At 40.8% G+C, this 26,165-nt stretch overlaps 1 protein-coding gene across 6 annotated transcripts in view; it reads left to right on the forward strand.

The window, feature by feature from the left end:
• Positions 1–26,165, forward strand: part of LOC124596296 (transmembrane protein 94) — a 493,514-nt gene that overhangs the window by 229,090 nt on the left and 238,259 nt on the right. For all 6 annotated transcript variants that reach the window (XM_047135396.1, XM_047135395.1, XM_047135394.1 and 3 more), the window contains one exon: positions 9,710–9,927. In XM_047135396.1, coding sequence (XP_046991352.1) covers positions 9,710–9,927 — 218 coding nt within the window. The remainder of the gene's footprint in view (positions 1–9,709; positions 9,928–26,165) is intronic.

A 26,165-nucleotide genomic window follows, 5' to 3' on the forward strand; every position in this document is an offset into this window, starting at 1 on the left:
TCCTCATAGTAGATGTGCCAAAAGCCACAGTCAAGATTTTAAATGTAGTGCTGCACTTTATTCCATTTTTAAAGCAAAATTTGATGCAAATTCTTTGGTCCATCTTTCTCTAAAGTAAAAAAGTTGCCAAGCACTCAAAAACCTGTATAACCTTTTCAACTGTCAACAATAAACTAAATATTCAAAAGTTCTAAAATGCAAACATACATCAGGAACAGGCGCGGCTCGTGGTTTCTATACGGGGGAAGGCTGTGGCATTTATTGATCAGAGCCAACATAGACCTCGGGTTACGCTACAGATTAGTCTGACGTAAACAACTAAGAATTCAGGGGGAGGGGGTGGGCAGATCACGCTCTACCCATAATTTTACGTACTGTATCTTCTATAATCAGGTATTAAATATCATTAGAAGCTAACTTCGTGTTAAAATCTTTGGTTAGTGTTTTTATACGTCATTATTGCATTTTCTGACACTTTGCAGCAAATCATATGAAAAGACGCGTTTCGGAGAGATCTTTAATGCGGGTCTGGAAGCACCAAGTTCTTTCACTTTCATCCTATGGCCGTGTTCCAAGTTTTTACCTATTAATTTGCACACTGAATTCATATTGCGCTTGTTTCACACTCGCGGTATGTTGTAGGTATTCACCAGCAAGTAAAACTCACTAAAATCCTGCAAAATATACTCCAAAAAAGAAACTTGCTAATATCACACGGTATCAACAAAAGCAGTCAGCATCAGCAAGCAAGGAAGGTAAAGTAACGGGACAAATTTTTTGTCCTCTAACCACTTATGAAACTCTCGCTAGATGGCAGTACTGGTACGTTACTGTAGTGTAGTGCACTCTGGCGGGATATTTGCAAACTTATTCTAAATGTGGATAAAATAGCCAATAGCAGAAACAAAACAACTATGTAAAACATTATCAAAACAATAATACTAAATGTCGATTAATGACGCATCGAAGCGTAGTAGAGATATGCAGAGACAGAGATTGGATAGCGAAGTTTCGGCCACTCTACATTCCTTTATTACATCGATAGTGGAACCTGAAAAATATGTGGTGGTTGGTACGACACCCTTAGGCTGCAAGCTCTGAGCCTTCGGGTCGCCCATAAAGAGCAGTACTTTGTAGAAGCCACGCCCCCAAACCGCTACTACATGCAGCTTACGGACGTTTCAAGGCGCAGCCTAAACACTACTAACCATTCGGAAAACATCTATCGATACAAACAGTTCCAAAAATGTTGACCGTCGTTATTTTAATCGGAACGGGAAATATGCGAAATTCGTCCTGATAATTTAAATTATGTAATACGTTCTTGCGAAATTTACTTTAACATATATTTTGGGGCGGCTCCGCCTCAGAGCCTTTAATTACGAGCCGCGCCTGTTCAGGAACATGTGTATCAACAAGATAAAAAAAAGGAAGATTGAAAATTGGATGCATAAAGCCTGGGAAATTAAAAAATTTCCTTTGCTTTTTGATCACACCTTGTATTACAAAGCATAGCCAAATGAGACATTACCTCTGATTGTACTTGGGGTAGAAGTATGGGTGCTAGTGTCAACACTGTCATGACACTGCATAGGACTCCCTTCTTTTCCCTCAGAGGCAGAGGAGCTTGGTATTGTTCTGTTCAGTGTGTGGACAGGGGCAGTGGAAGTACTTGTGATGTTTCCTCCAGATAGCCCATGAAGACATTGACATAGGAGGGTGCTGTACTGGTGTCCATTAACTGTGCTATGGAGTTGTTTGCGTATCTTCCATTGAAGTAGTTGTGGGTAATACGTAGTTGGTCAGATATATAAGGATTGTGGTGGTTTTGGAGTCAGCAAGTCATTGAGTCAACCCCACGGCTATGTGAGATGTTGGTATAAAGTGTGATTGTGTCAACAGTGCAAAGCAAGATGATGAATGTATGGGGATGATGAAGATGCAGTGAAATCAGCATATATGTTCTTGATACAGGAACGTAACTAGGGGGCAATTCCATGGCGATACTGGTCAACTAGTGCTGATTCTATTCATGAGAGCACAGTAACTTGTTGCAATGGGGCATCTAGGGTGCTTTAGGTTTATAGATTTTAGGATGGATGTGGAATACGATTGTGAGCAAATAATTGGGGTGAGGAGGGAGATAGATTTGTGGGAGATACTTTGGAGCAGGCCTAGGAATTTGAGTAGAGATAGAGGCTGTGCTGGACTTCTGGGATAGTTATGAAGGTGCTGTTTGTGATCTGGTGGACCATGCTATGGATTTGCTTATATGTCTACCCCTCAAAGGAGAAGAAGTTGAGGTTTAGGATCTAGTTGGTCAGGCATATAATATGTGAGCTAGATTTTATGTTGGCATTATAGTCAGCAGGGACAAATGTACGTATGTTATTATGTAATTAGGCCTAAATAAGGACATTGAAGTTTTAGCTACATTTTCGGTCTCATTTATATTTCTGTTGGCCACTCATTAGCTCAGCTATCCAGTGAGGTGTTATCTTTTTCTCCTTCCAGTACAGTTTTATATTCAGTCATTATTTATTTTTGAAGTATTACTAAGATAATATTTTAAAACCTTTTGGGAAACAAAACAACTTTCACACCTAGGTGGATGGCCATGCCTGCAAAATTCTTCATTTTTGGCAAAAGAAAGTGTGCCAGTGTTGTTTCTTGAAACCAGTGCTATTGTTATGGACAGATTAATTGTTAATAATAAATCCGATATAAACAGAAAATACGTGTGAAAATTGTGCAGTTGGTGTCGTAAAAGTATGTGTAAACAAATGCAATATTTTTACTTTTTCGTGTTCGTTATAATTATAGCTTTTCAAGAGACTTTTGAGCATATATAGAGGCATTTGTTGCATGTTTACATAAAAGTTATAGAAAGAGTGCTGCATCAAAGACCATGAAAGTTCTTCGCCACAGTGTGTGTGGGTAAAATTAAACAGAAAAAAGGACAGTAGATAGATAACACTTGGGATTAAATTAAAATATATTTCTTCAAGAAGAGAATGTTCTGCCTTTTTCAGATAAAAGACTACAATCAAAAATTAAAACATACCTCTATTAACGTACATTCTTATAGTTATTAAAAGAGGAAAGACATGTATAGAATATATAAAACTCCAAAAATAAAACAGAAATGAACTGGAATATTAGTAAAAAGTAATTACAAAACCAATGCGAGGGGAAGGAAAACTGCGTTTTCAGCCGACAGCTGTTACAGAAATAGTAGCACAGTAAAATTATTGGGAACCAAATTTAATAATTATGTCATAACATTACAGTGGTAGCAAACACTGTACCTCTTAATAAACGATCTTAAATATACTCTAGCAGATATCATATACAACAACAACAGACATTAGTTAGTTAGTTTGTGAGTGAGAGAGAGAGAGTGTGTGTGTGTGTGTGTGTGTGTGTGTGTGTGTGAGAGAGAGAGAGAGAGAGAGAGAGAGAGAGAGAGAGAGAGAGAGAGCAGTTGCCGTTTAAATCAGTTGATGACTAAGGCATGCTACATAGCTAATTTAGTTACCCAGTATTAACACACATCTGTGAACATAAAGGTAAATGAAGAATATCTAACTACTGACACTTTTGACACTTTCCAGTCTTCCTTTGTTTTTTTCAATTGAGCAATGGCATGCAGTAGAATACCTCACCCATAGTCCTGTGCAGAACCTGCAATGGCCTCTCAGTTTGGTTTTTGCCAAGGATCCTCTGCAGAAAATTCTATGTAAGACCTTAAAAATGACATCTTAGGAGAGCTGAATAAGAACAAGGACCCTATTAGTATATTCTGTGACAATACCATTTCCCTTAATTGTGTGAGTCAAAAAAATCCACTTGGAAAATTAGAATGTGGCATTATAGCCCTCCCCTTCCCCTCCCCCTTGCATTGATGCTTACCTGTTTTCACAGCAGAAAACATATGATCACATATGCAAACAGCAAAACTGAAGAAAAGTTAACTCAGAATAGGAGCACATAAAATAACTGTATAAGTGACCTTCCTAGGAATGGCAAGAATTACCCAAAATCTGTAATCCTTGGTGATGATACAAGCATACTAATCAAGTACCCAAATGCGACCATAGCAGACACAACATGGATGACAGCTGAATTAGTTAAAAACAAACAGTGTTATGACTCATTCCAACCAATAGTTGTATAATGTGGCACCAAACAAATTTTTGACCTACTGTTATTACAGATAAATAGTAATTGCCAGACAACATACTAAATATTATACATAAAATGTATATGTGTCCGATTAAAGTAAAAAATAAATTTTGTGTTCATAATAATAATGATAATAATAATAATAATAATGATGATGGTGATAATGATAAGAAAAGTGTGGATTGATAAAGCTGCTGTGAATGAGAGAAACTGATACTTTTTCAGGTTTGATCTGCTGTATATAAATTTTGGACTGAGTTACTTTTTTAAGCTGTGGAAGATTTTTGGCACATTTTGTAAGTTTTAGAGTGCTGTTTGTATTCTGGTGCTGAGGTGTTAAAGAAGCATTTAGCAGACTTAAATCAGGAAATTTGGAGCTGAACACTTTTTTTTTACAAATTTTTGATTATAATCACTGTGCAACAGTGAATTTGCTGCTGGATGAAAATAAAACACTGGTGTCATATAAAAGGGTGTGCTGATTCTGATTTTGCAATCATAAATGTTGTAGGATATCTGGATTTAAAGTTACAGCTGAAAGTCATACGACATTAAAAGTCTGTACATGGGTTACTATGTAGCTTCATCAACGAGCCTTGTTTGATATACGATTTTGTGTGTGTGTGTGTGTGTATGTGTGTGTGTGTGAATGTATGTATATTATCAAGGTTACTCTGCTTTATGCGTCTGTGGAAAGATAAATGTGCAGTAGTAAAACCAAACAGGAAGACTTGGACAAGTTCTAACTAGTCCACGACAGGTTCTAACTTGTCCGCAAGCTACAGCATGCAGGCAGATTTCAACATGTTTCATAAAATTAGTTTATGTGCAATTTCTCCTGTTTGTCCATCAGCCTGATTTGGAGGTGTCTGGAGAGTGTGTTCATGCTAGTGTGGTTCTGTGTTTTATTATTCAATTGTCACAGTAACGTGCTTTTAAGTGATTTTGTATAAGATGGTTCGGTAATGTGGTATATGGTGAATCAGTAAACAAAAGATAAATTTATACAACATCAGAGCAGCACAAGAACATCACCAGAGAGCTATGTATAGCTTACAAACATTATGTCGGATGTGAATCAAACAATATCCTGGACTCCTCATCTCAGTTGCACTGTCTGCTACTCTGGCCTGACCGAGTGGTTAAAAAATAAGAGAAAACAAATGCCTTTTGCTGTTCCCATGATTTGGTGGGAGCAGAAAGATCATCGCTTGGATTGCTATTTCTGCTTGACTAATATATCCGGGTACAGCAAGAACAAGAAGTCAGAAATTGTGTATCTGGATTGGCAGTCTGCTCTAAAGCCTGTGGCCCATGGTACATGTTACCCAGTCCCAATTCCTCCTTCGTTCGATGCAATGAGTAATGAAGAAAGTAATACTGAAGATAATGACAGTGATGCTGTAGCTATGGAATACATGAATGATCTTGACAATGACATTAAAAAGTCGTGTTTCATCAGCCAGACTGAACTGGATGATCTGGTTCATGATTTGTCCCTGTTAAAATAAAAGTCTGAACTGTTGGACTCCAGGCTGAAGGAGTGGAACTTCGTGAGAGAGGTGCTACAGTTATGGATTTTCAAGATTGCCACATGAAATTCACAGCATACTATGCTGCTGAACGTGGTGTTTGCTTCTGTCATGATGGGACAGCACTCATAAAGGAACTAGATAGCAAATACGTAGCAGAAGAGTGGAGACTTTTCATTGACTCTAGCTGAAGCAGTTTAAGAGCTGCATTACTACACAATGACAACCAGAAACCATCAATTGCTATTGCTTGTGCCATGGAAATGAAGGAAACCTACAAAACAATGAACAGTATTTATTTATTTACACATCAATTTCCGTAGGACCAAATTGAGGAGCAAATCTCCAAGGTCATGGAACATGTCAGTACATGAAATTACAATATAAAAGTAATACCAGATAAAAATAAATGTTTATGAACCCAAAAAACGTCAGTTCATAAGTTTAAGTAAACACAATCAACAATACAACAAAAATCAGCGTTATTTTTCAAGAAACTGCTTGACAGAATAGAAGGAGTGACCCATGAGGAAACTCTTCAGTTTCAATTTGAAAGCACGTGGATTACTGCTAAGATTTTTGAATTCGAGTGGTAGCTTATTGAAAATGGATGCAACAGTATACTGCACACCTTTCTGCACAAGAGTTAAGGAAGTCCGATCCAAATGCAGGTTTGATTTCTGCCGAGTATTAACTGAGTGAAAGCTGCTTATTCTTTGGAAAAAGCTAATATTGTTAACAAGAAATGACAGTAAGGAATATATATATTGAGAGGCCAATGTCAAAATATCCAGACTCGTGTACAGGGATCGACAAGAGGTTCGTGAACTTACACCACTTATTGCCTGAACCACTTGTTTCTGATCCAAAAGTATCCGTTTATAATGGAAAGAGTTACCCCAAAATATAGCACTATACAACATAAGTGAATGAAAATAAGCAAAGTAGACTAATTTTAGTGTCAAACGATCACTCCCTTCAGATACCATTCGAATAGTAAAAATGACAGCATTACGTCTTTGAACAAGTGCCGTGATACGTATATGGACTCAAATCGAATACTGTTTTTTTACATGCATAGCCACTCTCCCACCCCGCAAGGAACTCCTTGAAAAAACATCCAGCTAATCTGTATCCTGGTAAAGGAAGCCTCTGAATTGTCAAATTATTTAAGTGGTGCTCTGTTATACCAATAATTTCAGAGTCAACATCTATAAGCAGTACACTAACATTATTTTTAATATGTCTTATGTTTTGATGAAATATGCTAATTCCTTCTCTACTAGGAAACATTACATCCTCTGATGATGAGTCCTTAATTAACAGGGCTTCCTTTAAGCAGGTATACCTATCAGCTGACTTCAATCTAAAAAGGTGCAGCTCTAATACGAACTACTACAGGAATTTTTCCATGAGTGATCCCAACACCACCACCACCACCACCACCACCACCACCACTACCCACTACCCACTACACTGTCACCTATAAGCTTTATCAGCCTCCCCTCCCCATACCTATTGAGGTGCAGGCCATGCCTAGTGAAACCTGATCTACTGATAGACCCAACTGGCACCACCGAGATGTGACCCATGCCCTCTGCGATCAGTGCCCTCCCCAGCCCCATGTTAACACACCTAACAGCTACATTAAGATGAGGCTGAGCATGACGCTAAAACGGTTGCATGAAATCCACATTAGTGCCATCAGTTTGAGTAGCATCTTTACCAGGTCACCACTTACATCATATTCCCCGTCCCTGTCAAGACTGTTCCCTGCTCCACCCACTATCACTACCTGATACTCCTTCGTGAAATTCCTACATAATTCCCTTGTGCTGTCAGTCACTTGAGCCAACCCTGCAATAGGCTTCACAATACTGGTGACCTGGTACTCACTCCCCAACACTCACTGCAACTGCTGACCCACACCTCTACCATGTGAACTACATAGCAGCAGAACCTTTTTCTTTCTGGTAGGCTTTGCAACTGACCTAGGCCTCCTAACTGCAGAGGACTGCTGCATGTTACCTACATCTACAGCTTGATGCTGATTAAGTACTCTGAGCATAATTGTAATATTTGCGGCAATCTGAGGGTTGTATCCCTTCTGTTAGGAATGCAGGCTGGGTGTACAAAGCACATGTGCTTTCTTTGCCTGTTGAATAGTCATGATGACGGGAATCACTACACAGTGAAAAACCGGCCACCCAGAAATTTAACTGTAGTCGCACAGCACAACGTAATAAGATTTACCTACCTCCACTCCACATCAAACTTGGTCTTATGAAACAGTTAGTTGCAGCAGTGGGTAAAACAAATCAAGCTTTTCAGTACCTAAAAGGCGAGTTCGGAAAGATGAAAACTGACGCAAAATTGAAAGCAGGAGTTTTCGTTGGACCAGAAATACAAAAGTTGATTCGAGATCCAAAATTCAGATTGGAGCTCACAGAACGAGAACTAGCATCTTGGAATGCATTTGTGCTTGTCATGCACAGCTTTCTTGAGAATCACAGAGCAGGTAGCTATGCAGTAATTGTGGACAAGTTGCTAACTGCCTTCCAGCATCTTGGTTGCCGAATGTCACTAAGGATGCATTTCCTGCATTCGCATCTCATCTTCTTTGCATCAGCTATGGGAGCCGTGAATGACAAGCATGGTGAAAGGTTCTACCAGGAGTTGTCCACCATGGAACCAAGATACCAATCTTCAATCTGAACATGATGGGGGATTTACTGTTGGTTTTTGCAGAGAGCAACAGGTGTTCACAGGTGGAAATCAAGAAGCTCTAAACACTTTTAACCCTTTAACTGCTCTTGACATGTTAACATGCGTGCCTTTGTACCTGTCCCTGTGTGCTCTGAACGTGTTTATGTGTGCCACCGGTCCTTCTACCTGGTACTCTGAATGTGTCTACACGTAGACACATTCAGAGTACCAGGTAGATGGACTGATGGCACACTAAACATGTTCAGAGCACACAGCGACAGGTACAAAGGCACATGCGTTAACACATTCAGAGCAGTTAAAGGGGTAAACCAAGCCATTGTCAGTCTTAGTGTATCTAAGGGTCCTTGACTCATTTCTGAGGTAAATAAGCATTATAATTCACTTCTTAATTATAATATTTAGTGTTTTCATCCCAAAGTATGCACATTAATTTCTGTAAAATTTCTCACATTTGCAATTCAATGTTGTTAATGTCATTATCCTTAATAACCTTTACATCTACGTAACTCTTTTCCTGACATACCAGAGCAAATCCAACTGCAGTTTTGTATTCAGTGCTTACGAATTACTACAGGAACTGTATTTTCAACCCAGTAGCAGGGAAAGAAATTTATGTTGTTGTGTAGTGTTACATAAATTCTCTCATTACAACGTATATACAGCTGTTATTCTTTATAATTGCCAATGATGTAGTAATGGAGATAGGTAATCAGACAGTAGTAGATAAACAGCAGCCACTTACTATAACTGAAGAAGTGACAGCCTTTTACTTTTCATTCTTGTTAATTTTGTTATCTTAATTTCGTACTGTGTAAGCATAATTAGTATGTAGAGTATAAAGTTTGAAACCTATTGAAACTCTCAGAGTAGAAACACATTCAAGAAGTAGTTTTCCTTCACATGTACATGCCATAATTATTTTTCCCCCCTCGTTCACGACTGTTGTTAAAGACTTATTCTCTACCTAATTTTCACTTAATTTATAAAATCGTTTTTAGGCTCAAATGCATGGCATGATAACTAAAAGGATCAAAATTTTGTGATAATAATAAAAACTGAACAATTAAGAGCTTCAAAACAAACAGACATTGTAGTCAGCTTTATTTGTGGATTTGATAGATATTGACATTCTTTCTGCACTACTCCAGCAAAGTCTTGTACTGACTGCTCTGAACACTACTGTTTATGACCCCACATACCAACATATAGAATAAAGGTATTTTAATTCTTCAGAATATCATATCATATATATTCTTTTCATTTAGGAAGAAAATCCAAGACTTCTACCAGCGCACAAGTCTGACTGCTTACTGCACAGCTTTTGCATATCGTCCTTTGACCCGATCTGTGAATAGCAAGCTTTCAAATGTTTATTTGGAACTGCCAGCTGACAGTAAGCACCTGTATGCGCCACATCGAAGCCCTACACCACTTGCATGGGATCCTCGTTGCAGAGGCATTCTTAGTCGTTTCCATTCTACAGGTACTGTACTAGAATGCGACATGGACTTGGTTAAGTTTTTTTGTTTGTATATTAATAACAAATAGTACATAACTGTCACTTTATCTTTTACACAGAAATTTTCCTTCATTTAAAATAAATATTTTGTGTTATGAACTGATAACTAGAAATTAATACAGTATTTATTTATCTTGCATCTTACCAATTATCATCTGAGCAAAAAAGAGTGTCACATAATAACAAGTTTTAACAGATTTATTCACTTAGCACGTTTAAATAGACCTCCTCTTGAAGAAGTGCTTAGGGAGTGACTTGATATGTACTTTAATAGAGAAACATACTGGTTAAAAACTGATTTGATCAGTTGCTATATTTGGTTTGTACTTACAGGCGCCAGAATCATGCTTCAATTTTTCATAGAAAAGTTGGAATGTTATTTATTTTTCCCCCATCCAGGAATTTAGAATCCATTGCATTATACCTGGAGTAAGCTTTTTAGTTGGTCAGGAATTGCAATGTAAAACTATTGCCTTCTTCTTCTTCTTTCTTTAACATCTGATTTTTGTCCCACATCAGCACAGGTCAGCATGGTTATTTACAGATTTGGCATAGTTAGTTAAAGGGGTGGTCATTTGCCCTTCCTTTCACAGTACTGTTGCCCCGTGAGACAGAATATGTGTACGCATCAGTCTGCTTGTTGTATGATTCATGTGGAAGTGAGTGAAAGTTTTCTAATTTCTATTAACAAATCGTTAGCTGAGGTGGGAGTTGGGTTCCAATCCACTATTCACTTTGTAGGATGTGGGAAACCACTTACAAACCACATCCTTGCTGATCAGCACACTGGTGCTTATCATTAATCCACCAGGCCAGTTCAATCTTGGACCTGTGCACTTCCATGGTCCAACAGTGGTTCTTTAATGTGCAGAACCATCTGGGCAGATCATTGTTAAGGTACTGTCTTACGATGTAGTAATTGAGTAACTAAGCTCATTTATTGGTATTTCCTCCATTTCTGCATTTTTTGTTTAGTAAAAGAAATAGATATTATCATGTTAGACAAATTGAAACTGCAACTCTAGACTGTTGTGCAAATGTCTTGACAGTAATACAATATTAGTCTCTATTAGCGCTGTGACTGTGTGACTGGCTCTCAGTCAGTCTCTGATAGAATCAATTATAACAAAAGACAATGAAAGTTGAGGAAGTGTGTGTTTGCCACTTCTTCATTGCCCAGCTTGCCCTGTCTTGTGTGCCTGAGTTCGTTGCTCTGTATATGTGCTACCACCATATAGCTTCACTTCTCAGTTGTGGCTGAAGTACTGGTTCTTCGGTTTTGATACAAATCTTTTGAACTGAACATCACATTAAACTAATGTGCTGTTACAAGGAAAAAAAGTGAAGCTCCCAGAAATGGAGAGGGAAATAAAATGAATTTTTTCAGGTTGAGAGGGTATCTGATGTTATTTCAGTGGTTATAAAAATGAGTCAAATTAACAAACACCTTATCAGCATGATCCCACTTATCAGTATAAAGTTGCAGTCCCTTGGTAAGGATGTTTGCACCACTTCCACTGTGAACGATGTCATAAAGCTGGTGTATCCTTTCATGATGTAAGCTGGCACATTTTTATTCTAACTGGCACTTAACATACTGGATACTGATACTGGGACAGAGCTGACATCCAAGCTTATCCCACATGTGTTCTATTGTGGACAGATCTGGAGGTCTTTCCAGCCATGGGAATACCTCAAACGTCATTCAAACAGTTCATGGAGACGTTTAGCTTTTGTGGATGAGAACTGTCCTGTATGAAAACTGGGATCATGATACTATCGTATGAGAGGTACCACATGAGGATGTATGATATCTGTGAATGTAGTATTGTGCCATCAGATTTTCCTCAGTTACTATCAACTATGATCCGAAGTCATACGCAATGGCGCTCCATACCATGGTGCTGGGATAACACCGCTGTGACTCTCCAAAACATTAGAAGAATGGTACCCCACCCCCATCCCCACCCTCAACCCCACACTCAACCCCACCCCCACTCTCACCTCCACCCCCACCCTCACCCCCACCCCCACCCTCACCCCCACCCTCACCCCCACCCCCACCCTCCTCTCCCAGGTCTCTGCCATATTCACCAACAATGGTCATCCAGGGTAGTACAGAACTGTGATTCATCAATGAACACAATGCAATGCCATTCATCAGCAGTTCAGCTTTCCTGTCATGGCACTGCTTGAAGTGCAGCCGTTAGTGTCATGGTGTTAATGGTAGCCTACACATGGAACAGTAATTATCTAGTCATGCTGCTGATGGTCTGCGATCAGTGATGCAAAATGACAAATAATGTAGCAGGGAGTCCATTTTGTGTTCTTGTATGACAGGCACAGATTTGAAGGGGGGTTTATGGTGTGCCTGGTGCACATTATGGTAATCCTGTCTTGTGGTGGTCAGGCATGTTCGACCGGAACCTTGGTAATGAGTATGTCTTCCTTCACATTCCAATGCACTCCAATATTAGCCCACTGTAAATCCCAAATGCCACACAAATCTGGATGTTGCGTGATTTGACCAGCTAGCCAAATGAACATTCACATTCTCTGTCAGGCACAGATAACACTGGCTCACATGAGTGCATGGCTTCTACATGGCCTTGACAGTAAACACTCATCATCTGATGGTATTCATGCCCCTTAGGATATTAACCAAACTGTAAATGAACAATGTACCATGGTAGTTGTTCTACCTATTGTAGTGCCTCGAGAATTTCGGGGTAAATTCTAGAGACACTCGGTCTTCCACTGTCTCGAACACTCGATATTTCAAGTATGAGTGTGAGAGAGTGGAGATGTGTCTACCGCACCTCTGGATTTTATGTGTGCAGGATGGATGTGTATTGGGAGAATACTGCAATTGTGGCTGTCAATCGACACGGACAAGTGTTTGCTGCTCGCGCCATAGAAGCTGTGTGTGATATACAAGGAGCAAGCACACTTTATTCTTTAATGGTGTAATGATAGTAATTGTTATGAACAAATGAAAAATGATTTGTCTAGAGACTCTTAATTAATCTTGCTGTTAGACATGCGAGAGGGAAGACCTGTTTTTGAATTTCTGGCAGTTACGAAACTCACCACAATGTGATTATGGCCTGGTTTATAATACATATGTTAATTTCATGCATAAAATACCAACAAAAGAATGGTTGTTGCTAGAAGAACCAAGCTTGACTATCGATAATCCACAACCAATAATAGTAGGAAAAGTTGAGAATTGTATCTGATGGGTATTGGCATAGTTGCCTTGCAAGAATTTGTAAGTTTATGGGAAACTAGTGGACATGAAAATATGCCTGAACTTAACTGAGAGTATGAGAGTACCGAGTTATTTAAAGTGAGAGGGATAGTATTTTTAGTTCCTCTAACCAGCATTATTTCTTCGGAGAAGAAGTTGTGGAGATTGACACAGCCGCATATTCAGAGAAGAAGATTGGCTAAACGTTTCAAGTAAGTCAGCTGTAGTAAGAGAAGTGTGAAATTTGCAATCCAGTTTTGCACCGCTGCTCTTGTTTCCGAAACCGTTAGAACGTGGCCACCTAAGTGACAGGGCCTGAAGAAAATTGGAATTTTGAGATGGAAAAGGGAAGAAAATATTTTGAGTTGCCATAGCAACCAGGCATAACAAGATACGAGAACTGTTTCGTGTAACTGAATTGAGTCCAAGAAACTAAATGGAAGAAAGTTGCGAATGCAACACATTAAAAGACGTAAGAAAGTACTAACGTCAAAAGAACAGAGAGAAGACCTCAGCCTTTAGACTAAGAAGAGTTATGCCGAGAATACCTCAACTAAGATGATTTGGTGTGGATAGTACACAGCTCTCACACACATTGCAGCAGTTGCCGGTGCTGAAACCAACATTCGACGTCACCAGCGTCCATGCTGTTCACTATTGCTGATTCCACACATGCTCGCCGAGACAGCCTAATACTCTGTGGATGGGGAAGTACATCCTACTCATTTTTTGAAGAGGTTCAATCAAGCCTTGCCCAAGACTTGGGAAAATTCAAAAAAAGACTGAATTTGCGGTGGGGTATCTATTAGGAGAGGCCTCAGAGTGGGGTACAGTAAACATCGAAAACTTTTCGTCTTGGGCACACTTCCAGAAGAAGTTTAAGAGAAGTAATGTTCAGCTAGCACCCAGGAAAATCTAATATCCAACTTGTGGGACCCAAAGTATTGCAGCAGTTTGTGGGGTATGGTGCGAAAGTATTTCGACTGGCATTTGACACGGGTGAAGTACTTAGACATGCCCGTGGAGGAAGAGGGGTTAGTTCGAATTTTAATTAGACGATTACCCATCTGCGCTAGGAAAGATATATTATGTAGTGGATGGAAAACCGTAGAAGAATTATTATCCTTTGTAGACACTCTCGATGCCTTAAACAAAGACCACAATAAGAACCTACACCAAAGTGAAAAATCAGAATTATACAAGATGTAATAATAATAATAATAATAAGTCAAGGGATAACACACTAAACAAGAAGATTAGATATTGGATAACCACAGCGACCGCATAGAAGAGATGGAAAAAACAGATGCCTATAAATATCTAGGATACAGACAAAAAATAGGAATAGGTAATACAAATATTAAAGAAGAACTAAAAGAAAAATATAGACAAAGACTAACAAAAATACTGAAAACAGAATTGACCCCAAGAAACAAGACAAAAGCTATAAATACTTATGCTATACCAATATTGACCTACTCATTTGGAGTAGTGAAACAGAGTAACACAGACCTAGAAGCGCTCAATACACTTACACGATCACAATGCCACAAATATAGAATACATCACATACATTCAGCAACAGAAAGATTCACATTAAGCAGAAAGGAGGGAGGAAGGGGATTTATCGACATAAAAAAACCTACATTATGGACAGGTAGACAATTCAAGAAAATTCTTTATAGAACGAGCACAAACTAGCAAAATATACAAAGCAGTCACTCGTATAAATACATCGGCTACACCACTGCAATTTCATAACCACTTCTACAACCCTTTAGATCACATAACATCAACAGATGCGAATAAATTGGAAAAAGAAAACACTACATGGCAAGCACCCGTATCATCTAACACAGCCACACATCGATCAAGACGCATCCAACACATGACTAAGAAAAGGCAATATATACAGTGAGACAGAAAGAGTCATGATTGCAATACAGGATCAAACAATAAACACCAGATATTACAGCAACCATATTATTAAAGATCCCAATACCACAACGGATAAATGCAGACTTTGCAAACAACAAATAGAAACAGTAGATCACATCACAAGCGGATGTACAATACTAGCAAATACAGAATACCCCAGAAGACATGGCAATGTAGCAAAAATAATACATCAACAACTTGCCATACGACATAAACTAATAAAACAACACGTTCCCACATACAAGTATGCACCACAAAATGTTCTGGAGAATGATGAATACAAATTATACTGGAACAGAACCATTATAACAGATAAAACAACACCACATAACAAACCTGACATCATACTCACCAATAAAAAGAAGAAATTAACACAACTAATCGAAATATCCATACCCAATACAACAAATACACAGAAGAAAACAGGAGAAAAAATTGAAAAATACATCCAACTGTCTGAGGAAGTCAAGGACATGTGGCATCAGGATAAAGTTGACATTATACCAATTATACTATCAACTACAGGAGTCATACCACACAATATCCACCAGTACATCAACGCAATACAGCTACATCCAAACTTATGTATACAACTACAGAAATCTGTAATTATTGATACATGTTCAATTACCCAAAAGTTCCTAAATGCAATGTAACATATACCATACAGTTAAAAGGAAGTCACGCTTGATCAAGGTGCGTGCCACTTTCCATTTTTAACCAGACATAACATCTGAGAAAGTAAAGAATAATAATAGTAATAAAAAAAACCATGGAGGCCCGGGAAGAGAATAGGCCTCCGGTATGTTCTGCCAGTCATAAAAGGCGACGAAAAGAACAAACCACTAATAGGGCTAACCGCCCTTTTAGTGTGATTAGTTGGTTCAGGTCAGAGCTAATGAAGCCTCGGACAAGCGCTGTCATGGTTGGGGACGACGCTTGAACCGTATGCCCGTCCACAATGGTAACGACACTGCTAGCCACACGAAAAATGATTTATATCCAAATAGAGGTGTTTTGCAGGATATGCCTCCTGCAACCACTCTAGAAGGAAAACAAAAACAGAGGATGAGACAGTCAGATGAAGTTAACCGACACCTCATGTTCTTTTATTACCAAGCAACAAAATTAGGAACCATCACAACTGGATACAGATCACAAGTATACACAACATTTATTACCAGATACCCAGAATTAAAATTTTTAACAGAACAATGACTAACTGATCAGATTCGTGTAATAATAAAAAATAACAGGATATCCCAGTCAGAATTAGAAAACATCAAACAACAAGTACAACAAATACTGGAACAAAATAATGTGCAATCAGAAGAAGAGGAAAATGCAGTAATGGACTCAAACATCCCAGAGCAAACAAACAAAGAACAACACGCATCAATTAAACAACCAGAGGAAAACGAAATCTTAAGACAGCCACCAGAACAAGCACAAATAGAACACGAAGTGACACACATGTTAGATATAGAAGAAAAATTTAAGCTGACATATATAGAATACAAAGACACAAATACAGACATTAGACAATTCTTGCATAGACCCCCAAATAACCCACAAGTCGAAACAACAATAACAACTATCAACACAATCATACGCAACAAAATAAATGAAAATACAACTGTGGAAGAGTTATAACTACTGGTTTATATAGGAGCACTCACTACACTAAATATACACACTAGGCAGAGATCAGAACCAACAAACACACAGAAGAAACCCACAAAACCAGCATGGCAACACAGGCTACAGATCAGAATAGAAAAACTGAGAAAAGACATCGGACAGCTAACACAATTTATAAGAAATGAAATATCAGACAAAAAACGAAAAAGGTTACGTAAAATCTCACAACAAGAAGCAATAGAGCAATTAGATGAAAAGAAGCAGAAATTACAAGCATTTGCCAAACAACTTAGAAGATACAAAAAAGTGAAAATAGAAGGAAACAAAACCAAACACTCAGCACAAACCAAAAGAAATTTTATCAGACACACATATTAAAATAGACAATCCATCAAACATAACAGACATGGAACACTTCTGGAGCAACATATGGTCAAACCCGGTACAACATAACAGACATGCATGGTGGATACAAGCAGAAACAGACACATACAAGATGATACCACAAATGCCTGAAGTGATAATCTTGCAACATGAAATCACCCGAGCAATTAATTCTATGCACAATTGGAAAGCCCCTGGAAATGATAAAATAGCAAATTTCTTGCTAAAGAAGTTTACCTCAACACATTCATATCTAACTAAATTATTTAACAATATATCTAAAAACAAAGATGATCAGACTTACCAAACAAAAGCGCTGGCAGGTCGATAGACACACAAACAAACACCAACATACACACAAAATTCAAGCTTTCACAACAAACGGTTGCTTCATCAGGAAAGAGGGAAGGAGAGGGAAAGACGAAAGGATGTGGCTTTTAAGGGAGAGGGTAAGGAGTCATTCCAATCCCGGGAGCGGAAAGACTTACCTTAGGGGGAAAAAAGGACAGGTATACACTCGCACACACACACACACACATATCCATCCGCACAAACACAGACACAAGCAGACATTTGTAAACACAGCCTGGGGGATGTTTCCAGAATGAGATTTTCACTCTGCAGCGGAGTGTGCGCTGATATGAAACTTCCTGGCAGATTTAAACTGTGTGCCCGACCGAGACTCAAACTCGAGACCTTTGCCTTTCGCGGGCAAGTGCTCTACCATCTGAGCTACCGAAACACGACTCACGCCCGGTCTCACAGCTTTACTTCTGCCAGTATCTCGTCTCCTACCTTCCAAACTTTACAGAAGCTCTCCTGCGAACCTTGCAGAACTAGCACTCCTGAAAGAAAGGATACTGCGGAGATATGGCTTAGCCACAGCCTGGGGGATGTTTCCAGAATGAGTCGTATTCTGGCAGTAGGTCTGTAACGCAGGTCACAATGTTGCCAGCAAAGGGCGGAGCACTCGCGTATGATATTGTATGATGCGTTGGAAACATAGCGTTGGAAATAGGTGCGTGTGCACGGTATGTGAGTGTTCGTAGGATGGGGGAGCACTGAACCCTGTACAACGTTCGGAGATAGTTTGTAATGAGACAAAATATCCATACCAAGGATCGGTTCATCGATGTTGGCAATGTAGAACGTCCACGGAAAACATAGATAAGGAGTTGGGGTCACCGTAACCTTCACTGAGCCTGAGGTAGGTAACGTCGACGCGTTGACAGCTCGTAGAAGTGACTTCATCTGTGAAGAAGCGTTTGGAGCCATCGAAGTTGGTATGATCAACACTTCAGCACCAGTGTTGACCAGGAAAGCTAGACCTGACGCAATGTCAGTCACATAGACGACCACTCGGCTGGGTGGACGAGTGAACGGAGTGTAATGTAAGAGGATGCCTGTTAGGTTCCCCGCAGGACTCGGCGTCTCTTACTTCCTGCGGTCAGCATTTGGGTGTTGGCATAGCAACCTGCACTTCTTGGCATCATCGCCTAACATTTTGTGATACCAGCAGAAAGGGTGAGCAAGAGGAGGAGGAGGTGGAGACGACGACGCCAGGGGCTGCTTGTCCTCATTGATTTGTTCTGGTAAATAGGCATGGTATGCTTGTTCAGGAGCAGTCGAAGGTGGCGCCAGAGTTGTGAGGGGGTGCATTTCCCCAGGCGCTCCTCATAGAGAATATTGATTATTAAATCTTGTGGCGAGCAGCCAAGTCATTCCATTGTAGTCTTCTTTGCAAATTCGTATTTTGGTGCAGGCAGTGGTGGGAAATGAGCAGGTCACAAATCAAATCCGAGTGGTCGTGCAGGTGTGTGACGAGGCAGAGAAATATTGAGTTGTCATCAGACACATGATGTAACTCGAACAGAAGCTCGATGAGCGCGAACCACGATGCTGGGTTGTTCTCGTATAAGGGCGGTAGCTTCGGCAGGTGGTGCAGAGCAATACACCATGCACCTATAATCAAACCATGATCGAATGAAAGCTATTATAGCAGGTGGCTAAGAGGGTGTGATAGCGGCGGCTTCAGTGTCTTGTGGGGTAGCGGCTGAACTGAGGTTAAGTCAGAGGCCAGCACGGTAGGCCCGGATTGAAACTACACGAGCGAATCCATAGTAGCAGCAGCTGGCATAGTTGACTGTGTTGTGTAACGAAAACACGGCGCAGCAGACACAGACGGTACTGTCGAAATGGGCGGATAGACGGCACACGAGGGGGGCCCAGAAACTAGGCCGTGAGTGATGAGTGCTGGATGGAAACGACCCGCTTCCGGAACAGGGTGAGAGACCGGCGCTGCAGACACAGACGGTGCTGTGGGAGCGGCAGGCGGTTGAGTGACCAGAAAGGGGACCCCCGCAAGTGAAGGGGGGCGGGGGTTGAGACCGCCACCCACGTGAAAACTATCTGATGTATAACATGCCTGTGATGCATGTGGCGCGCCACTGAGGCGAAGTAAGGGGTCCATGTTACGCGAAACACTGAATTGTGCATGTAAATTAGACACAACTGGAACACCACGTGTGTGGGATGGATCCGGCGCGGTTTGTAGTAATGTCGGCGTTGCACGTGGCCCGACAGTAACTGATGTAGCATGCCGGTGGGTGGCTAAACACGTGTTCAAATGGAGATCACTTTGTTCTTGAAACATTCGATTAGAAGAGACATAATTCAGAATATTATTCAGTTCACATTTCACTGTCAGATGGGCATAATCCGGTGACATGAAGTCTGAGTCCATTGTTTGCTCGAACGATGTAGTTGTCGACTGTTGAAAATTAATAGGTTAGCACACTTTGTTGGTTGAGAACACGAATCACTGCGTAAATGATGAATACGCCATTGGCAAAGAAATGACGAAACTCGATGAGTGGAGTTATGATTCCACATTTTCGAACAAGACATTGTTTGGCGTGGTCATTGCATAGTGCATATAACCTGTTGCATAAACACCGGTGCGGAAGACGCGAAACATGAACGAACTGCGGGGTCGCCACTATGGGAACGGGTTCTGTAATCGGGATATAGAAAACTTAATTCTCATATATGTCGTAGCTCATACATATTTATGCTTGACACTGTGTCCATACAGAATGAAGTAAAGTTAAGATGGAGGCTCGACAGAGCACTTAGAGTTCACAGATATTAAGTTTCGTGCTCGATACAAACTATCGATGCCACATGCTCCTTGTGTGAAATGTACATTGGCAGCCGTAGAATTGTTCTGCAGTCAGTTTCAAATGTTGCTTCTCTAAATATTCTCAAATCTGTTCCTTGAAAAGAATGTCTCCTTTTCCTCCTCAGATTCCCATTTGAGGTTCTGAGGCATTTCTGTAATATTTGGTGTTGATTGAACCTGCTGGTAACAAATCTAATCCCAAATACTCGATCAGTACTCAAGAATGGTTTGCACTAGTGTTCTACACTGAACAGCGAAAGAAACTGGTGGACCTGCCTAATATTGTGTAGGGCCCCTCTGAGCATGCATAAGTGCTGCAACATGACATACCGTGGACTCGAATAATGTCTGAAGTATTGCTGGAGGGAATTGGCACCATGAATCCTGCAAGGCTGCCCATAAATCTGTAAGAGTACGAGGGGTTGGAGATGTCTTCTGACAGCACATTGCTAGGCATCCTTAATATGCTGAATAATGTTCATGTCTGGGCAATTTGGTGGTCGGAGGAAGTGTTCAAACTCAGAAGAGTGTTCCTGGAGCCACTCTGTAGCAATTCTGGACATGTGGGATGTCGCATTGTTCTGCTGTAACTGCCCAAGTCCTTCGGAATGCACAATGGACATGAATGGATGCAGGTGATGAGACTGGATGCTTACGTACATGTCTCCTGTCAGAGTCGTATGTAGATGTGTTGGGGTCCCATATCACTCCCACTGCACGCACCTCACAGCATTACACAGCCTCCACCCGCTTGAACAGTCTTCTGCTGACATGCAGGGTCCATGGATTGATGAGGTTGTCTCCATACCCGTATACGTCCATCTGCTCGATACAATTTGAAACAAGACTCGTCTGAGCAGGCAACTTGTTTCCAGTCATCAACAGTCCAATATCAATGTTGATGGGCCCAGGCGAGGTGTAAGCCTTTATGTCATGCAGTCATCAATGCTGTATGAGTGGGCTTTCGGCTCTGAAAGCCCATATCAATGATGTTTCATTGAATAGTTCACACACTGACACTTGTTGATGGCCCAGCATTGAAGTCTGCAGCAGTTTGCAGAAGGGTTGCACTTCTGTCACATTGAACAATTCTCTTCAGTTGTAGCTGGTCTCGTTCTTGCAGGATCTTTTTCCAGCTGCAGCAATGTCAGAGATTTGATATTTTATCAGATTCCTGATATTCACAGTACACTTGTGAAATGGTCATATGGGAAAATCCCCACTCTATCGCTACCTCAGATATCCTGTGTTCTATCACTCGTGCGCCAACTATAACACCACATTCAAACACATTTAAATTTTGATAACCTGCCATTATAGCAGCAGTAACCAATCTAACAACTGCGCCAGACCCTTGCTGTCTTATATAGGTGTTGCCAACTGCAGTGCCATATTCTGTCTTTTTACATGCCTATACCAGTTCTTTGGTGCTTCAGTGTATAAACTGAAGTCAACCATTCACTTTCTCCACTACAATCCTTGCGTACTCATTCCATTTCATATGGTTTTGCAACATTATGCCTAGATATTTAATCAACGTGACTGTGTAAAGCAGCACATTACTAATGTTGTATTTGAACATTATGGGATTATTTTTCATATTCATCTGCATAAACTTACATTTTTTCTAAATTTAGAGCTAGCTTTCATTCATCACATCAAGTAGAAATCTTGTCTAAGCCACAATGTATTGTCCTACAGTCACTCAACGATAACATCCTCCTGTACACCGCAATTTCATTAGCAAACAGCTGCAGATTGTTGCTCACCCTGTCCATCAGATCATTTATGTGTATAGAGAATAAGAGCAGCCCTATCACAATTCTCTGGGGCACTCTTGAGGGTTCTATCACTTAAAAAGTCTTCAAACTACTCTCACATCCAGGAATGTATTCCGTAAGTTCATACCTTCATTAACAGTCTGCAATGGGGCACCATGTCAAATGCTTCTCAGAAATCTAGGAATATGTTATCTGCCTGTTGACCTTTTCCATAGTTTGCGGGATATGAAGTGAGAAAAGAGCTATGCTGAGTTTTGCATGAGCAATGCTTTCTAAATCCTTGCTGATTTGTGGACAAAAGCATTTCTGTCTCAAGGAAATTTGTTATATTCTAACTCGGACTGTGTTCAAGAATTCTGCAGCTAATCAGTATTAAGGATATTGGTCTGTAATTATGCATGTCCGTTCTTTTACCTTTCTTATATGCAGGAGTCGCCTGCACTTTTTTCCAGCCACTTGGGACTCTGGACTAGGTGAGAGATTCATGATAAATAAATAAGAGGCTAATACCATACAGTACTCTCAGTTGCTCCTCTATGCCAGAGACACCTATTACTACATCCTCCATATGTGAGTCTGTGCAGTGGTCAAATGACATGTGTTTGCATGATGATCCTGTGCAAGCAATTTCTTACAAATGAAATTTAAAACTTCAGCTTTCCTTTTTCTATCTTCTACTGCCACACCAGATTGATTATTGAGTGACTGGATAGAAGCCTTCAACCTACTTAGTGATTTTATGTAGGACCCAAATTTTCTTGGGTTCTCAGCACGATCTTTTGCTAAGGAGACCATTGGTTGTTGTTATATGCTTTGTGCATCTATCTTTTTATGGATGCACAAGTCTCTACTAAGTTTCACATATCCTCATATCCACATTCTCTGTTGAAGTGAGAATGCAACAGTCTTTGCTACTTCAGCATTTTCCAAATAGAATGGGCTTTCCTGTGCTACAAACACCTACTGAGTATATATTTTGACATTGATAAGGCCCGTAATACTACTCGGAGGCATAATACTCTTGGGCAATTTCATGAATGGTGTTTTTGAGGATGTCTTCCCATCTTTATATGGTCCTTCTTCTCAGCATGCTATTTTAGATACTGAATCAGTGACGTCCTGTCTCGTCACCTTGAACAGGAGTATTGTGTCCCTCAAGGAAGTGTTTTAAGCAGACGGTCTTTGCCAAAGCTATTATAGCATTATGTTGGTTGTCAAATGTCCTGTCTTGTGGTGTTTGTTTGTTTACAACTTCTCTGTCTTTTGTTCCTGCTCGTATCTTGCAACAACTACTCATCATTTGCAATTGACTGTTTGATGCTTGGAGGAATGAGCAGGTATGAGAGGTTTTAATTTCTTCACTGAGAAGTCTGTGTGTGTTCTTTTTAACCATTCATATTCTGTTTTTAAACTTTTCTGAGTTGAGACTAGGACACACTGTTCTTCATTTTAATGACAAAGTGAGGTCTTTGGGCCTCACATTTGATTCGAAAATTATTTGATTGCCACACCTTATGGACCTAAAAATATGGTCACTAAAGCACTCATTTTTTTAAAATGTCTTAATCACAGTTTATGGGGAGCAGACTGAACTTGTCTGCTCCAGTTTTACAGAGCTTTCATTCGATCATGGTTTGATTGTAGGTGCATGGTGTATTGCTCTGCACCACCCTCTTATTAAAAAATTTTGGATGTGATGTACCATGAAGGCATTTGGATGGCCATTGGGGTCTTTCTAATGAGCTCTCTGGTGAGGCGGACCTATAAAACAATGCCCGTGCCGTAGACACTTGCATTCCATACCACTGCTCTGCCACCAATGAAAGGACTTTTTCATAACTGACAACAAGCAGCTAAGCTCTACAGGATTTCATAAAGGATTGCCTTTTAGAGATGAGTGTGGCTGGCTTTACCATTTTACACGAAGGTTGGAACAGATCTCCACATTGGCTCCTACAGAGGCCCAGAATTATTTTAGACTTGACACATTATAAGAAAGATCACACTTCAGATTTTGAATTTCAGTTTTTGCTTTTTATCATTTTTTTTTCCAAATAGGCATCAACTTTTAAAAGTCATGTAAATTGATGGATACCCAGATATGTCTTCAGGATTCACCTTCCCCTTAAATAACTGTTTACTGCCAAACTCCATGTGATCTTGAAGGCACTGGAGCAACTGAGGTGTCTTCAGATCAAACAGGTTCTCATGTGTTCCTATCCCCTTAGTACCCCTCAGTCTTTTCAGCACATTCAAAAAATGGTCCAATTAACACATGACCAATTGTACTTCCTTCAATTGGAAGCTGGTATCATTTTACTAGGTACTGGGACATGTAGAGATCTGGGGAAAGGAATGAGCAGACCTAACTGCCAAGGATGCTTCTAAGGAGCTTGCATAACACAGTGTCAGTGTGACATTTCACTGCCAGCTGTCATTTTTCTGGTCATTTGGAGATCCATGCTGTTGTGGGAAGAGGGACAGTAAGCTGAGGTTCGTGAAGCCAACTATGTGGAGGTGGAGATCCTCATGCCTAGGTCTCTGGTGGGATGAAGTGCCCTGGTAAACCTCCAGCTCCCAGTCTGAGAGACCTGTGGCATTTAAATCAATGTATGCCACATTTTAACTGGATACATTTTACTTTGTGAGAAGTGGTCAGAAGAAAATTTAAGTGGATATCTGCCCTCTAGTTTAGCTGATGATTAGAATAGTGAGATCAAGCTTTCAATATTTTGCAATACATCTGGACTCTGTCCTAATCTTTTAGGTTGGAGATGTTTCGGAGTAGCTAGCTTGTCCCTTCTATTTTGACAATCAGCCAACCACAGCTATCTGATGTCTTTTAATTCCTTCACTTCTTTTTCACTCCTTACTGTGTGTTAGATCTGACAACATTACTTTTGTTGTTTATGTTAGTGACTGTTTTAGGATGTTTTTATGTTTTTATGTTTTTATTTACAGTTCCAATTTTAATAATTTCGCAGTCTGCATCCACACTTGTCTCATTTCATTTTAATACAAACACTTTAAGACCTTGCTGTCGTGCACACACCACCACTTGGAGTTCAAGCTTGGCTGCCACAAGGCACTTACCTTTGCTGCACTTCTCCCTTCTGTGCTGCATGTCTACCGTCCTGCTACTATTTTTCCTCTCCCTTGGGGAACATATACACTCCTGGAAATGGAAAACAGAACACATTGACACCGGTGTGTCAGACCCACCATACTTGCTCCGGACACTGCGAGAGGGCTGTACAAGCAATGATCACACGCACGGCACAGCGGACACACCAGGAACCGCGGTGTTGGCCGTCGAATGGCGCTAGCTGCGCAGCATTTGTGCACCGCCGCCGTCAGTGTCAGCCAGTTTGCCATGGCATACGGAGCTCCATCGCAGTCTTTAACACTGGCAGCATGCCGCGACAGCGTGGACGTGAACCGTATGTGCAGTTGACGGACTTTGAGCGAGGGCGTATAGTGGGCATGCGGGAGGCCGGGTGGACGTACCGCCGAATTGCTCAACACATGGGGCGTGAGGTCTCCACAGTATATCGATGTTGTCGCCAGTGGTCGGCGGAAGGTGCACGTGCCCGTCGACCTGGGACCGGACCGCAGCGACGCACGGATGCACGCCAAGACCGTAGGATCCTACGCAGTGCCGTAGGGGACCGCACCGCCACTTCCCAGCAAATTAGGGACACTGTTGCTCCTGGGGTATCGGCGAGGACCATTCGCAACCGTCTCCATGAAGCTGGGCTACGGTCCCGCACACCGTTAGGCCGTCTTCCGCTCACGCCCCAACATCGTGCAGTCCGCCTCCAGTGGTGTCGCGACAGGCGTGAATGGAGGGACGAATGGAGACGTGTCGTCTTCAGCGATGAGAGTCGCTTCTGCCTTGGTGCCAATGGTGATCGTATGCGTGTTTGGCGCCGTGCAGGTGAGCGCCACAATCAGGACTGCATACGACCGAGGCACACAGGGCCAACACCCGGCATCATGGTGTGGGTAGCGATCTCCTACACTGGCC

This window comes from Schistocerca americana, chromosome 2, assembly GCF_021461395.2.
Source record: "Schistocerca americana isolate TAMUIC-IGC-003095 chromosome 2, iqSchAmer2.1, whole genome shotgun sequence".
Taxonomy (NCBI): Eukaryota; Metazoa; Arthropoda; class Insecta; order Orthoptera; family Acrididae; genus Schistocerca; species Schistocerca americana.